This window comes from Callorhinchus milii, unplaced genomic scaffold (assembly GCF_018977255.1).
Source record: "Callorhinchus milii isolate IMCB2004 unplaced genomic scaffold, IMCB_Cmil_1.0 Scaffold16, whole genome shotgun sequence".
Classification (NCBI taxonomy): domain Eukaryota; kingdom Metazoa; phylum Chordata; class Chondrichthyes; order Chimaeriformes; family Callorhinchidae; genus Callorhinchus; species Callorhinchus milii.
Window position 1 is genome coordinate 5,218,622 of NW_024704757.1, and position 16,245 is coordinate 5,234,866.

The following is a 16,245-nucleotide window of genomic DNA, read 5'->3' on the forward strand; positions in this document are numbered from 1 at the left end:
CGTACTGTATCAGCATTTCATCTGCACGGTAAGGGAGGGAATATATTCATCGTAGCCATTCGATGTTACTAGGACTATATCTGATTACATTTTGGGCATTGGGGACACTGCAATGGGAATGTTCAACTGTGGAAGAGGAATTTTGATGATATATAGGAAAAGTTAATTGTTGTTTGCATAGGACTGCAAAACAATAACATCTCGAGACTTTTATGTAATGTCATCCACTGAATCCCCCCCCCCCCCCCTCCCCAGCCACAAGGTGTTGGGTTTCTTGGCTGAAACCCATTGCATCTCCACTCTAATCCTCCTCTGTCTGTGATACAACCGCCCAGAACGTCAAAACGTCTCAATGCGCTTTTCGGGGAAGCTGTGTAAAGTGTAGTGACTGTGTAATCAGTAGGCAAACGATAATATCAGTGTTCCATTACAACTTGTAAAGTTGTGCCTTTTTCATTGGGGTGTTGGGTTCCAGCAAGGGAATCATCTGGATTGAACTGAAATGCTACAAAAAAGTACATCATGTTTGTGATGGTATCAGATGTTTCGATCTGCCTTGCAGAGGAATCATTTACCTCTCCTGATTTTTAACAGGATGAAGTGTTCACATGTGCGTTTTATTTTGCGGTATTGCCTACAAAATCTTTCAACAGTTAGACATTAATTTAAAATTTGATATGTACTGAATGCTATTTTGCAGTAATCCAATTACAAAATCGGGCCATCCCGTAAACTTGTGCTACATTACAACTGTCTTTTAAGACTTGTTGAGGGTACGTACATAGTCATTGTGGAGATTGATTCTCCAGTAAACAGTTATGAACATTTCCCATGGAATTGAATAGACGGTTGGAGTTATTTGCATAACATGCTCCTGGAATCGGAAAATTAGAGTGGACAATTGGGCATATAATTAAGTAATTGGTTAGCTACTTAAATGTGTTTGAATATATATGGTTTTGTCCTCTGATATTTTTAGAATTACAGTATTCAGTGTTTAATGCTAATTAGGTGGCATACTGCTTCGCTTTATTTGCCCTCAAACCATATGATTTTTTTTAAAGAAGGTTAAAGATCCAGATCTTTAACCTTTTAGCAAACATCAAAAATGATGAGAAAAGAATAAAGAAAACGGTTTGGGTAAACGTGCAAAAGGATACCTAAGTGTTTAGCAAATCGTTTTGTTCTGTAAACAATCAGAATGCAATGAAGTAAACTGTGTCAAACACATTATGTAAGGGGGGAATTGTCACTGCAGATGTAACACGACTCTTTGTTCCCAAATAGTTTTGGAAACACTTTATCATGTAGACAGTGTCCCTTTATATGAATTAGGCACAAGTTATTTTTTAAAAAAAGTAATTAGATGAGCTTGTTTGGAAAACTTAAGGGAAAACAATTAATCCATTGTACATCTGTTATTTCTGTATATTTGGCTGATAGAGGGCAAACGGATACAAATTGAGAAAAACAACCAAATCAACAAAACAGTGCGCCTTAACAGAAGTGAACGGGTAGGGGGTGACAAGTACAGTTTGAAAAAAAGGTCAAACGTCAGTTTCACGAATACATTTATTACAATGTGTTAATAACACTGGCGATTTGAAAACGAGGAAAAACACATCTGAATCAATGTTGTCCACGAAAGGGACAAATGCAGTACGTGGTAAGAGTTGCCAACATTGCCATCCTGTGAAGGTGGTTTTTTTTGAGAATGGTTAGTAAGTGCAAAACAGATTTGAGACCCAATGATCCGGAGGTGTATTGGTGAGAGTCACAGGCGTCAACACGGTTTACAATTTTTCTGAATTTTCCAGTGACAGGAGTTTGCCATTCCAATGGTGTGCGATCCCGTTTATACCCGACCCTCTCCTCAAACAAGTTATTTATTTTCATACTACTTTGGGGCTACATATTTGGTAGACAAACAGCTGTGAACTGAATGACCATTTTGTGTGTGGGTGTGTGTGTGGGGTGGGGGGGGGGGGGGGGAGGGGGTTGTATAAATTATCTTTTAATAAATAGATTATTATTAGACTTTGGGGAGGGGATTTATTACCTTTATTGTGATTTTTTTTATTAGACTTTGGGATTTATTACCTTTACCATTATTATTATTATTATGATGTGATTTACGGTCAGCACTGTGGGATTTATTACTTTTGGTATTATTTTAATATTTTTTTCTTACGAATGCATTATATATTATTACGGTTTGGGATTTATTACCCATATGATGATGATGATGATGATATGATTAGTTATGGGGCTCCAACCAAACCTCCCCCCCCCCACCCCCCCCCCCGGGGCAGGCGGGCGGCTTGGCGCATGCGCATCGGCGCAGGCGACGGTTGACCGTTGCGGGGCAAGATGGCGGCCTGCGCTCAGGTGGAGGCCGCTGCCGGGGCGGACTGGCTGCCAGCCCGGCGTCAACGGCGGCGGCGAGGGCGGGGGCGTGAGTGGGAGGGCGTCCTCGACGACGACGACGGCGGCGGTGGTGGTGGTGGAGGCGGAGGAGGCGGCGGCGGAGGAGGAGGCGGCGGCGGCGGCGACCAGACGACACGACCCCCTCCCTCCGCAGGCGGTCGGCGGGAGGACAAGCGCGAGGCTCCTGCTTCGGGCGGGATAAAGGCCGGCTCCTTCTGGCTGACGCGGATAGTTTTACTGCGCTCCGTGGCGCTCATTTACTGTGAGTGGAAGAGGAGCCTCGGTTCCCGGTTGCGACCCCTTCTTCCTCCTCCCACCCCGGGTTTATTTGAGTGGGGAGGGGGGGGGTGGGGGGAGTCTGGTCGCCCGCCCCGTCTCACCTGAGGCTCCGGTCGTTCGTCCTTTTTATTTTGACGCGCTGTCTTGACAGCTCGCGGCCACGTGGAAGGTTCTGGAAATCTGCCCCGCCCCTCGCCCTCCACGCTGCACACACTCGGCCCCGCCCCCCGGCACTCAGCCCCTCCTCCTACCCTGCACTCAGCCCCTCCCCCTCCACCCTGCACTCAGCCCCTCCCCCATCCCCTCCCCCATCCTGCACTCAGCCCCATCCCCTCCCCCACCCTGCACTCAGCCCCTCCTCCTACTCAGCACTCAGCCCCTCCCCCACCCTGCACTCAGCCCCTCCCCCTACTCAGCACTCAGCCCCTCCCCCACCCTGCACTCAGCCCCTCCCCCTTCCCCCATCCCCTCCCCCACCCTGCACTCAGCCCCTCCTCCTACTCAGCACTCAGCCCTTCCCCCACCCTGCACTCAACCCCTCCCCCACCCTGCACTCAGCCCCTCCCCCTATCCTGCACTCAGACCGCCCCCCCACCTACACTCAGCCCCTCCCCCACCCTGCATTCAGCCCCTCCCCTCAGGCCTCAGCCCCTCCCCCACCCTGCACTCAGCCCCTCTCTCTGCACGCAACCCCTCCCCCCACACTCAAACCCTCTCCCCACGCTCAACCCCACTCTACCCCGCAATCAGCACCTCCCACCTGTATTTAATCTCCTCCCACAGCACATCACTCCACCACCATAGGGGATTATTATTAATAATAATCCTTACATTTGGTATAGTACTTTATGTTGTTGAGATGCTTCAAAGTGCTTCACAGGATTTTCCTGCCAAGTATCTGTATATTTGTAGGAAACTAATCCCCTCCTCCACAATCACTACACATCAACAATGCAACCCCTCCTCCTTAAAACCACGGAGAAACTTGTCCACAAAAGTAATAAGTGTATCTCCCACAGCCCCAGCCTTGCCTTCATCTCACAGTTGCCTATTTGCAACCACAGCCACAGTGCAATTCTCTCCTGATACGCAGACACAGACCCAAAGTTTGTGCCCCTCCTTTACAAGATCTACAGGGAACCTCATTATGGTGCAATTGTCTGCATTCAGTACTTCAGGCTTTGCGTTATAAGCACCTGTGAAAAAAATGGCCAACTTCTCGGATTGTTAGGTGCAACTGAATTCACATCCAGAGCATTGCGAAATGATGGCTGTGGCACCTCTTGTACATAGCCACCTGATGATCTGGGAGTTGGACATTTTTAGTGTGAGAAGTCAACTCGTCAGCGTGAGAGGTATCTGTGGATCCAGTTAGTGCAGAGTTACTGTGACCTTTATAATGCGGTTGACCTGTATAGTGTTTTCAACAGTTAGAGTGCACAGATTTGAAATTGACCAAACACATTTCACATAGCACCTTAACCTATTATATCACCAATACGTTTTCTGTTATCCACTATTAAAAAGCAATATTCATTCTGTTAGTTACTACTGTAGTCAAAGAATCAACCTACTTGAATGTAAATCTCGGTTGCATGAAATACTATGATAATTTGTTTCAGACACTTGATAACTCAGAACTTGAACCTCAAGTTGTCAATATTGTGGATGTGCACAGCCATGTCAACAGACCTAATGCACCAATATTCTTTCCCTGCAAACACTTTGCCTTCACGTAATAATAATCATTTGAAATAACGCCTTATCACTTCTTCGAGATGTCTCAAAGTACTATTGTCTCAAAGTCTCACATGTACAATTGTTTCATAAAATATTTCTGGGGGTCATTTTGTGACAACCCAATTTGGAACAAAGCAATTAAATTTATTCTGAAAAAAAATTGCATCAAAGTTTTGGGTTCAAATTTTATACAAAAGAAACCTTGTAAGTGAGTAAACTTGTTTAGAGGGAAATAAAAATGATAACATCAGTGTTAAAGGTGCTTTAATGTAGAAAAGTAAGCAGGTTTCAAAATAATAATGTCCCTCAGGTTCAGATGATATCATGAATTACAGAAGCAAATCTCAAGCAGTTAATGAAAATATAGTCATTTGAATCTATGTAACTTTATGTTACATGACTGAAATTCACTTCTGTATTCAGATTTATCTTGTCATTTGCTGTTATGATACTGACCAATATTTAATGAAGGAACAATACAGTTGTGTATTCTGATTATCTTTCTTCATCCCCTTTCGTAGTTCAGGAAGTAGCTGGAGTGATTTGTTGCAGCTTATATGAAAGAGCAGGCTGTTGCGATAGTGCAGCTTTTGTACTCCTACCTAAGAGAAGTTATCTCAGTTCCATATTTAATTTACATCAGTTGGTAAAACAATCGCAGCACACATACAGCTTATCATGAACTACTTTTCCTACAGTACATGCAAGTCAGAGGTTTGAAAAAGAGATCTTGCATCAATGTAGAACAGGAGTTGTTTGTTTAGCAACAAACAATGAACTTTCATTTATATTAAATGGCTTCATTAATAACAGACAACAATTGGAGATCAGAATCTCTCTCTGTGCATCCATTTTGTGTGTCTTTTTTCTATGTTGATTTTGACTAAACAAACAGCCATGCATAAAGGTAGTCCACTAGTGAAAGGAACAGAGTGATTGTAGCAAATTGTGGAGCTGACAGCTAAAGTTTGGGAAATCTGACTGCAGTCAATGTATACTGCACAGCAGCCTGGACAGTGTAATGATTAAATAAGGGAATGGATATGTTTCCTTTGAGTTTGGCAAAGAAAGTGAAAGTGTTGATTAACCTGCAGAGATAAAGAACATTCCACTGGTAAGAATTGACAGGTATGTTGTACCTAAATTGAGGTAGTCAGATTTAATAAATGTTGAAATCAAAAGTTGTTTTATGCTGTATAATAAGTCAGATTCCAAACACGTGTTAGTTTATGTATCAATGTACTTGACTTTTATTGCAAATATTTTTGTTGTGATTTAGAATTTTCTACTAAGATTAGAATGGGCTTTAACATTAGCCTTGTCCTGATATGTAACAGCCATGCGTTGTTATTTTAACTAACCCTGCAGAATGCTATTGAAAACCAGAAGTACAACACTTCAATTTTAATTAAATTTATGGTTTAAGCCTGAGGAATCTTCCTATATATTGCTCTTATAACTGCTGACAACTTATGTCACAGAAATTTACTTGAAATTCATTAAATGCATCCCATTGAATAGAGTAGACTTGCAGCAATTTGACAATAACCAGAATTCTTTAGAAATCAGATAAATTCTGATTCTGTTGTCAACAACGACAACAATGATTTGTCTTTCACGTAAGAGAAAGTCTCAAAGCACTTTACAAGGTTGGAGTGCAAGCCCATGGGGGAGAGGGTGGGAGGGAGGCATAGTCAAGTTTTGAGACAAGTTTTGAAAATCGAGATAAGGTGAGGGAATGAGGCAGAGGGATTTTGGAAGAGAATTCTAGAGCAGCGACTAAGTATTATCTAAGTGTAATATAAAAACACACCTGCTGATTGTGAGGAGGTGCAGGCAGGGGGCATGTAATAGAATGGATGGGGTAAGGTGGGCAAGGCCATGGAGCCATTTGTAAGTAAGCATCTATTGAGCAATGAATATAATTGCCAGTGAAAATGACTGGGCTCTGACTCATTTTCATGACATAAATAGAACACGTATATGGAACTGTTGCATACTTTGTTGATTATGCAGTTGATCATCTGTTGGAATATTCTTTTGATATTCAACGATGATCTGCTGTGCTTTTGCTAAAATCCAGCACTAGTTTAGGCTTGTACGCTAAATTCCAGGCATGTTTTCAAACATGGATCAAGTATTCAAGGATCTAAGCAGAACTCCGAAATACAAGTTGAGCATTGAAATGATAGTAGAATTGATATATATTGCACTGATACAGCACAATTGGGGGTTCAGACAATGTTTTAAACTCTATGGGACATCCTCCTAATTTGAAAGGCACTATACACATGTAATTTGTTGTTATAACATTAACCACACAGGCAGTTTTTAAATTAAACATCTGAGTGTCAGTTCTCCAAATGTCAAGAAATTTATGGACCACGTAAAAAAATATGTAATTTTAAGCTGATCCATATGTTGACTTGATCATATGATCTTATGATGGGATTTACAGGGCAATGAAAAGTAGAAACAAATTTGTGCCCCACCATACCTCGGTAGCATGTAGCAGTGCTCCACTTATTTGTCTTACCAGCATCAGTTTTAGTAGGATAATTGATTTTATAGTTACTTTCATAGTTTTGAACTTTCAGAAATGTTTGTATTTCAAATTAACTGTGTGCAATATCTTTGTGCCCAGTCTATAATTCAAATCTTAAAATGCAGAGTGTTTTCATTCATCTCAACACAAACTGTGATTTGAGTATTACACCAAAACATAGATGTAGTTTTAACCTGCTGTTAAGACTGCTTGATCAGACAAGAGGTCTGATATTAATTTAACGACATAACTATAAATATCTTTAATGCTGTTTGACTGTGCTTTTGGTTATCATTTCTCTCCCACCCTCTTTGGCTCCCAGCTCTGGTGCTCAGCCAGCAATGTGACATGCTTCGATACTTCTCCTGATGTACAAGGTGCTATATAAATGTAAATTATATTGCAGTTATTGTTAGTTGCAAAACTGTTGTGCCAAGTGAAACAAATCATATGTCAGACATCGTTCAATTTGTATTCCTGGAGGGGGAAGAAATTGTCCTGTACTTTGCATTTTAACTTGTGTGGTTGTTTCATAAAAGTTACTCCACATTGTCTTTTTTTTGCAGTTGTGGCATTCGCTGTTGCCTACAACCAGAACAAACAGCTGATTGGAGAAAAGGGACTTCTGCCATGTAAATCGTATTTACAAAATATTCAGCGTTACTTTGGTGGCAAAATTGGCATGGAGGCAGTTAGCCATTCGCCAACACTTCTGTGGTTCCTGGACTGGTCGGACATGGATGCAAATCTTGACTGTATTGCCCTGATGGGATTGGGATTATCAGCATTTGTGTTTATCACAGGATGTGCCAACATGATCATCATGTTTCTCTTGTGGCTCCTGTATCATTCGCTGGTGAACATGGACAAATCTGGTGAGTTAAAATTCTACTCGTGAGTGCTGTGAGTGCTATCATTATAAAGTTTCAGTTTTATCATTTTTATTTTGTACTAACTGTAGCCATTGCAGCTATGCTTGCAGCCAAAGGATCCAACGTGGGTGTAATTTCAGTGATAAAACATTTAACAAGCCATAAACACTGTACACCTTAAGCAAAACTGCCATACATGTGCAATGAGCTTGTTTAATTATAACTCATCAACGATAGGAGATTTCCCTTCCAAAAATATGCCCATGACACTCCCCCTGCAAGACCTTTCCGATGAGATATAAATCGATGAGGTATAAATGAAGTGATGTCAACTGATGTCAATCGGTTATTGCGTTAATGGCAGACAAACACACGTGCGGTGTGTGAGCTGTGCTGGGATCTCTCTCTCTCGGCTTCTGGTGCTTAGTCAGTCCGAGCAGGCCTCAGGCTTCACTTTAACCCCCTCTCCTCCCTTTCCTATCTCCTGACACACTCACTCACTCAAACACACGCTCATATAACCTTTCCCCTCTTGCCCCTCCCTCTGCAAAAAAAGCCTCTCTCACCTCCTCACTCTTACCCTCGAGAGATTATGGGACTGCGTATTTTTTGGAGGTCGGGGAGAGGGTATGTAATTTCCTCTGTCACTACTTTGCTGCAGAATACCATGCATACGTCATATTTTGGAGCTTAATTAAAGCATGTTTTAATATAGCTTATCAGCGATAGGAGAATTCCCCCAGAAAAATATGCCCATGACACTCCCCAATGCAAGACCTTTCCGATGAGGTATAAATTATGTCTCTACGTGACATTGGTTATTGCATTATTGCCACACAGACAGATATTTTGTCTGTATTAGAAAAAAGATTGCAAGGGCTAACCAATCACACACTGTCCAAAATCACAAGGATGAGATGAGCAATTTATTTATATTAACTGGCATGAAGCTTGAGATTGTAGGAGAACTACCTACGCCTGCCACAATTTATTTTTTATAACACTTATAGAGCTTTCTGTTATAAAAAATATTTAAATGAAATCACAGTTGAGCAAAGTGCAGTAGGAGGAAGATTTATTTGGGAGGGGGGAAGATTTATATTGCTGGGATATTAAATATCCTTTCTATTCATATCATAAGTTCCACAGCATTATTAAGTTGAACCAATCTGTTTGAGACTTTTATGTTTAAGATCTTGTTGTCTTCTTTGTTTTGGTGTAAGTCTGACACAGCAGATTCTCATAATTGATTGTGATACTTCTTGTTATACATATGTATTGACCCAGGACTGAAGTGAATCGAGTATAAAAACTTGCTTATGTTAGAGGGTCCATCAAGGTTTACTAATTGCCATTTGAAACAGCAGGAGAAATTGGTAATAATTGTCTAGCTGTTGAGGAATATGGATTTTGCTGATGGCAAAATACTATAAAAACCTTCGCGTTTAGACTGAACAGTGGCCCATAATTTGCCTATCTATCAGTGCCTGTTCAGGAGCATTGAAGACCTTTGTCTTATACGTCTGTGAGTTTATGTTATAAACTTTTATAAATGCTGCTCCGAAAATGAAGGCAGCCACACAGTTGTTTTCATGATGGCAGTGTTCCTTACAACAGCTGTTTATCTTCAATATAAAGATTAGTGTATACTTTCTTGAGCAAACCTATTAAATGGTTGGGTTTTCTTAGTCAAAATCTCTAGCCTCCATTACTTTGTGCATTATATACTGTACCATCTTATACGATTTAAACCCAGGTTGCACTGTGTTGGAGCATATTAATTTTGTTTGTGACAGCTTTGACATGACATGTGTTTCTTTATTTTGATTTTTTTCGAGAAAGCTGAAAGATAATACCTTTCATCATTATTGAAATCATACTTGTTTTTATTCAATTCCACTTATCCTGAAAGTGAGCCTCCATGAATTCTGGTTTCTATTTGGGTTGCTTTTTTTGTTATGGAGAATTATCATCAATGCCACTTGTCCACAGAGGCTGTACTGTGGTTCCTCTCTGGCTGTAAGTGATATGTGTCGTTGCTGGAAATTAATGAGTTTTGTAAATCGTACACACATTTTAACATTTAGTGGAATTGTGTGTGTAACCGGAATGGAGATCAGTTAAACAGGAAAATCTGAGCTGTGTGTACATGCCATAGTTCATTCAAGAATAATTGTTTTTTTTCATCAGCCATTCTGATATGGGTCACTGGATGGTCAAATAACATATTGCCATGGTGCATGCCTACCTGTAGACTTAAACCGTATTTGGAATGTGTCTTGATCTTTTTTAAGCAATGTCTTATAAAACACACAGACAATTAATTTCACAGTAATCATTCCGGTTTACACAATGAATAAGCTCTTAATTACGTCGCCAAAAGGAAAAGAAGTTTGAGAGTGCCAGAGGAAATCTAGCTGCTACCTGAATCATTACTTGTACATTTTGTTTGATGTTGCTGATGATAAATTGGGTAGGTTTTACATGTAAGGCTATTGATGGTAATTTGATGGAGATATCTGGAGTATGTTAGTGAGATTGTTTTGTATTCAAGCCATCATACAACCATGATGCACATTGCTCCAGATAATTAAGTATTACCAGTCACTAATTTCTAAAGCCGTATTACGTCACTAAAATCCGCTTGTTTGTGGATAATATTAAACTCTGAATCGACATTCTCTAATTTGAATAGTGCAGAAACCAGTTGTGGTGATCGAACCAATGAAATATAGCAACACTTTGTGCATTCATGGCGAATCTGAACTACTAAGCCCACCAAGTTATTCATTGAATAATCACTTTCAATGCTGAGAATTATATTACTTCGGTAATTTCTGGAGATGACTGAACATTCCACTTTTGAAGATAATCCAAAGTTCCTATGAATAATATGCCCTCAACTGTATACTCCAAAAGATCCTATTTACAACTCAAGCGACCGGACCACACATGCATTTTCATATGATTCACCACCACCTCAAAGCCCATTGCAAGAATTTGTCCATCTTGCTGGGGATCATCATTAAACTATGTAATGTGCTTGTAAGGATAGATTAGTCTTGGGGAGGAAGGGGGGTAGAAATGGTCTCTTGTTTCTTTTTACTGTCTTAGAGGAAAATCCATTGCTAATTTCTTATTTGAACCTGATAACGCAAGGCGATCTGATCTATGGTGTACATGATTAGTGTTGTAACTTGGAACATAAAATGACTCTCTGTAGTTAAATACAGATCTTCCTGTCCATGGTTTTTCAAACCACAATTTTTTTAAAAAATGAATATGAATACCTCTGGCAGACACAAGTTGTGTAGTAAAGTGCTTGTCTGTTACAGCTGCAAGAGCAAAAAATATTCCCCAAAGCAAGGATTCGATGATAAAAATGTACAGCTTTGTAATATTTGATTTGAATCCTCAAATAGTGGCTAAATCCACACCGTGTCATAAAGTACCCTTGTTAGATTATCTTGGCCATATGTTTTATTGTTGAAAACTTCAACTTTATGCTCAAATCTAGTATTTAGAACATTCAGGCCATATGATGTCAATTGGCCAACCACAAGATGTCTCATTACACTTAGTAACTGAAGTCGTTTAGCATTTCTGGCTCTCATTTCAAGCGTATGGTGGCAAGGAGTGAGATTTTTTTATGGAGTAGAAATGTGGTACGTTATTCCATTCAGTGCCAGGTGGATCCAGTTATATCTAGTTTTATAAAGATACAAACCGGAAATACTTAGATGGGAAGGGAGGAGTAAGAGAAAGTATATAAGGGCATATGTTATGCATCTGCTTTGAAAAATGTTCTAGACAAATGTGCAACATGGTAACAGATTATTACAATTGTACAGAGGAGAAAAATGACTCAAAAAGTAAATTTTGCTAACCCATAATTTTTTGGGGAAGTTTTGTAACATTTCCTCGTGGTCTTGCTCGGTTATCTAAAATTGTCAGCCTGACTCAGTGGTAGCTCTCTCAACTCTGAATCAGAAGGTTGTAGGATCAAATCCTCACGTCAGGACTTGTACTCACATCGTCTCAGATGATACTGCAATGCAATGCTGGGAGTGTGCTGTGTTGTCGGAAGTGCCGTCCTTCGGATGAGACTTTAAACCAGGGTCCTGTCTGCCTGTTCAGGTGGACATTGTACTATTCGAAAAGGGAAGGGAGTTTCTCCCGTTGTCCTGGCCACCAATCCCCCAAATAAAATTGGTCACTTGTTTCATGGCTGTTTGTGGGATGTTGCTGTGCAGTTGTGCTGCCGCGTTTGCCTACAAATACAGTCACTCCATTTCCCAGTAATTCCTGTGAAGCTATCTTCCTGATGTGATAAGGTTCAATATCAAATGCAAGTATTATTATTAGTATAAAATAGTTGTAATTCTACACCTGCAGTCAAATGCTTCTTTTCTGGAAGCTGAAAATTGTTCTGTTGCTGTTTCTCCTCTCCCGACACGGACGGCTTGGATAATAGCTGGGCTTTCTTGTTTAATTGTAATTTCCTTGCACATGTTTAAAAACCTCTGTTTGCTTGTGAAACATGAACATGTTGGAAAATCTTAACTTCTGATCCAAATTTTAATCTACTGTAGGTTCTGGCTCCGCAAATTTAGAAATTTGGATCTGGGTTTGAGTTTGTTAGGGTTGAGTAGGGTCAGCTCATTTGCCAGCAATCCCAAGTGTAGCCTTAATTCTCTGACACCTTTAATTGGCTCCCGATACATTGGAGAGGGCTTAGAACCTGGCCTGGATTGACTATAAAAATACCAGTTTGATGAAAAGTAAGTTTTGCAACTGAAACATCCTGATGGGATCAGTTTCTACCTTCTTAACTTCTCTGCTATCGTGCTTTTTGGACTCTTATAAAAGATACTGGCTTTCTTGTTGCATATTTCTCATAGCATGCAAAGCTTTTGTTACTTCTCAAAGAGGAGTATACATTAGACAAAAAGTAGTAGCTACATAGCATAACAATGTCTGGATGGTAAGAATTACAATAAATAAAAATATAAGAATTTGCTGGGCGAAAGAAGACCAAGGTCCATCTAGTTTGCCTTCCACCATCCTGGCAGTCACTTGACATGTTGTGTCACAAACCATATACTGTATCCCAAGATATTATTTTCCAGCAGAAATCTATCTAATTTGTTCTTGAAACAAATGGTATTTTCTGCTTCCACTGTTCCATAAGTTTATTACTCGCTCAATGAAGAATTGTTTCCACAGATTTATTCTGAATTTACCCCCCTTCAATCGCAGCCCATGTCTTCTGGTTCTCCTGTTCAGTACAAGATAAAACAGTAATCATATCACCCCTCAACCTTCCCTTCTCCTGAGTGAACATGCCCAGTTTATCTAATCGTTCCCTGTAGTCCAGTCCCTCCATCCCCTCAATCATTTTGGTTGCCCTCCTCTGTATCCTCTTAATCGCTGCAATATCCGATGATGTTGCCAAAGGTGCAAGCAAATCTCAAGTGCTTTGTGAACTAAACTCCCAAGATGTGATCATTTTAATTGGAATAATTTCCCATTCTTCCTCAGGATCTTCTATATATGCGTTTTTGGGGGTTTTAGAGATGACACACATGTCACAAACAGCACAATAGAACATAAAGTATACATTTTTATTTTACCTTTACTCCAGTACAGTCTCTAACGCAATTCATGAATGTAGTACTAATGTGATATTTGTTCCTGAATATTTTAGGACTTGTTAAATTTAGATTCTTAATTCAGTGCATGCATCAGATGGGGATATCTCAAATAAACTGACAATTTCTTCTATTCTATAAATTACACTGATTTATTTGATGACTTTAACAAAAAAAGACTTAGGGTAGATACTCCTTGACACTAGTTTTGTTCATTAAATAATATATCTGTTGTCTCTTTTGTGGTGCCAAGAAAACATCAAACTTGTTCAGAATGTATTCGGTAGTTCATACTGGCACCTTGACTGGGCATCCAGTTGTGGTCTCGAGGGCTGACATATGGTACAGGAGAGATGGGTTCCTGGATCTGAGATACCTCATCATATCTTGGCCATGAGGAATATCGAGCAAGACCCGTTGACATCTTTAATGTACAGCAACTTCGAATAATATTGAGTATGTTACCTCTGAGTAAGTGACTGTGCAGTTCCCCTTTGTTGACTTCACATAAGCTTTTATTGCCCCATTTTGAATGTAATTGTGCATCATTTGCATGGAATCTGCATTGTACAAAAATGTGATACAACCACTTTTCACTCCAAATAAAACCTATATTCACAGTGACCATCATAAAGGATTGAAACTGGTTTATGACCTCCGAAGATTGTGATTTAGAGTTATTGCCCAGTAACTTGTTCCCAGCTACGATCGGTCACCCACTCTGCCTCCACTTTCCGGACTCCACCCTCAAATTCTTGCGCCTTGTCTCTTCCTTCTCTGTCTTCAACAACAACAAATTACATTTGTATAGCGCCTCTCACATTGGGAGGATGCCCCAAGGCACTGAAAACCTGTCTTAAGACTTATCTTTTCGACCATGTTTTTGACCAACCTCTCTTCATACCCAACTCAGGCTCCCCATCAGCTGTGTAAAACAGTTTTTGAGACATTCTCCCAAAGTGAAAGGTGCTATAGAAATGTACGTTTTTGTGCCCACATGTTTGCATGTTTTGACAGTTGACACAGAAATGTAGTGCGCAACATCAATAGCATTCTGATGATTAGTATCTATAGTGTGAAAATATTGGTCGCCCTGTCTTATACTTGGACAATTGAATCTGCCTTGCTTCTCATTCCAGTGGCTAATACTATTAATTGCTGTAATAATGTGAAAGCTCCAGTAGTTTGGAGCACAAGATGACATTGCTGTTGAGGAAATGGACATTGCAGACCAACACATGCAGAATGCTTTTGAACTGTACCTCTTGCAATCCCATCTGCTTGTACTTGATCCCCCAAAAAAACGGAACTTCAATGAAATATTGATATTCAGTGAACTAGATTATACGGTCCAGGTGACATGTTCTTTATGCCAGAAATGTACAAGACTGTTGAAATTATTGCACATTGATTTGATTTTCCTGTTGCACACTGTTCAACTTTTCTAAATGTAGGCTTTCCTTTCAGTGAACCTTTTGTGTTTTACAGTATCAGCATGTACACTAGTTACAGCTGTTGCCCTCCAAACTAGCTATGTGAGAAACTTTTGAACTATGACACTGTTGTACATATGTTTTATCATTTTAACTCTGACTTGTTGCCAAAATTATATCGCAATCTTGCACCCAGAGAGTGCTACAGAGCAGGCTTAACGATTCCAGTCAAAGGCATGGAAATGTCCTGCAGAGGATATCAAACCAGAAATGTAGCTGAAAGAAATCTGTCTGGCAATATTTTCAAAAGAAGTAGATGGTAAGCCTGTGAAGGAAAGCTTTGGCAAGACAATTCTTAGCAAAGAAAAGGCCAGCTCATCCTAAAGAAGGTGGCAGCAATGCACAAATGTTATCAAGGCTTTGGATAGCTAGTACCAACAGAGACATGTTGATCAGAACAGCCTTCTTCTGTGCTATTATTCTATGTAACTGATATCAGTATTAAAATGAATATTTATCCGTTTGGATTTTGAATGCAACATAAAACTTTAACTGCTAAAGCAATAAAACATCCATTCTAATTCACTCTAAGTACTAAAATGTATTGCTCAATGCGTGTTTCTTTTTACGGTCTATAGGATTTTATTGCACAATGTGCAGCTTGGTGTATAAAATCCTAATGTACACGACGTTAATCAATAAATCAATTTGAATTTGAAACTGATCAGGTGCTTGCAGCGCCTTCAGAAGTGCTGCCAATCGTCTTTTCCCTGAAGAGACTGCATTTTTCCCTCTGTTTAATCTATCGTGTTTATGTTACATGTTCAGGAAGCAAAATAAGTCAACATAACAAAAGGTGTATCAACATATCTAAGCGCTCTGGGACACTATCCTGCATAAGGGGCGCTTATCTAAATGTGAGTTGTTGTTATTGTTGTGCATCCACACTGAGATACTTAATTTCAGTATCTAAAAATTAAATCTTTATTTCCAAAATGTCTGTATTCAGTTTAAGTTTTTTTCTTGAATTAGCCTGTTTAGTTCACCAGAAATTCCCTCAAATTTATAAATACAATATGTTATATTTATTACGAATAATGTTATACGACATACCTTAAGGAGAAATATTATGCTTTCAGAGTTCATTATAAATAGCACTTAATTCTACAAAGTGTAGCTTCCAGAAAATTTCTGTAAATTGAAAGAATTGAAACAGGAACCAATAGTGGGAAGCGGTAAATATTCAGCATTTTTTTTAAAAAAAAGCAATTTATTTCACTTAACTTTGAGTAATTTGA

General features: G+C 39.7%; 1 protein-coding gene across 2 annotated transcripts in view; it reads left to right on the forward strand.

Moving 5' to 3' along the window:
• Window positions 1-7,720: 7,720 nt before the first annotated feature.
• The window catches only part of lmf1 (lipase maturation factor 1), a 202,435-nt gene continuing 193,910 nt past the window's right edge, over window positions 7,721-16,245 (forward strand). For both annotated transcript variants that reach the window (XM_007903504.2, XM_042341079.1), the window contains exon 1: window positions 7,721-7,866. In XM_007903504.2, coding sequence (XP_007901695.2) covers window positions 7,796-7,866 — 71 coding nt within the window. In that variant the 5' untranslated portion in view covers window positions 7,721-7,795. The remainder of the gene's footprint in view (window positions 7,867-16,245) is intronic.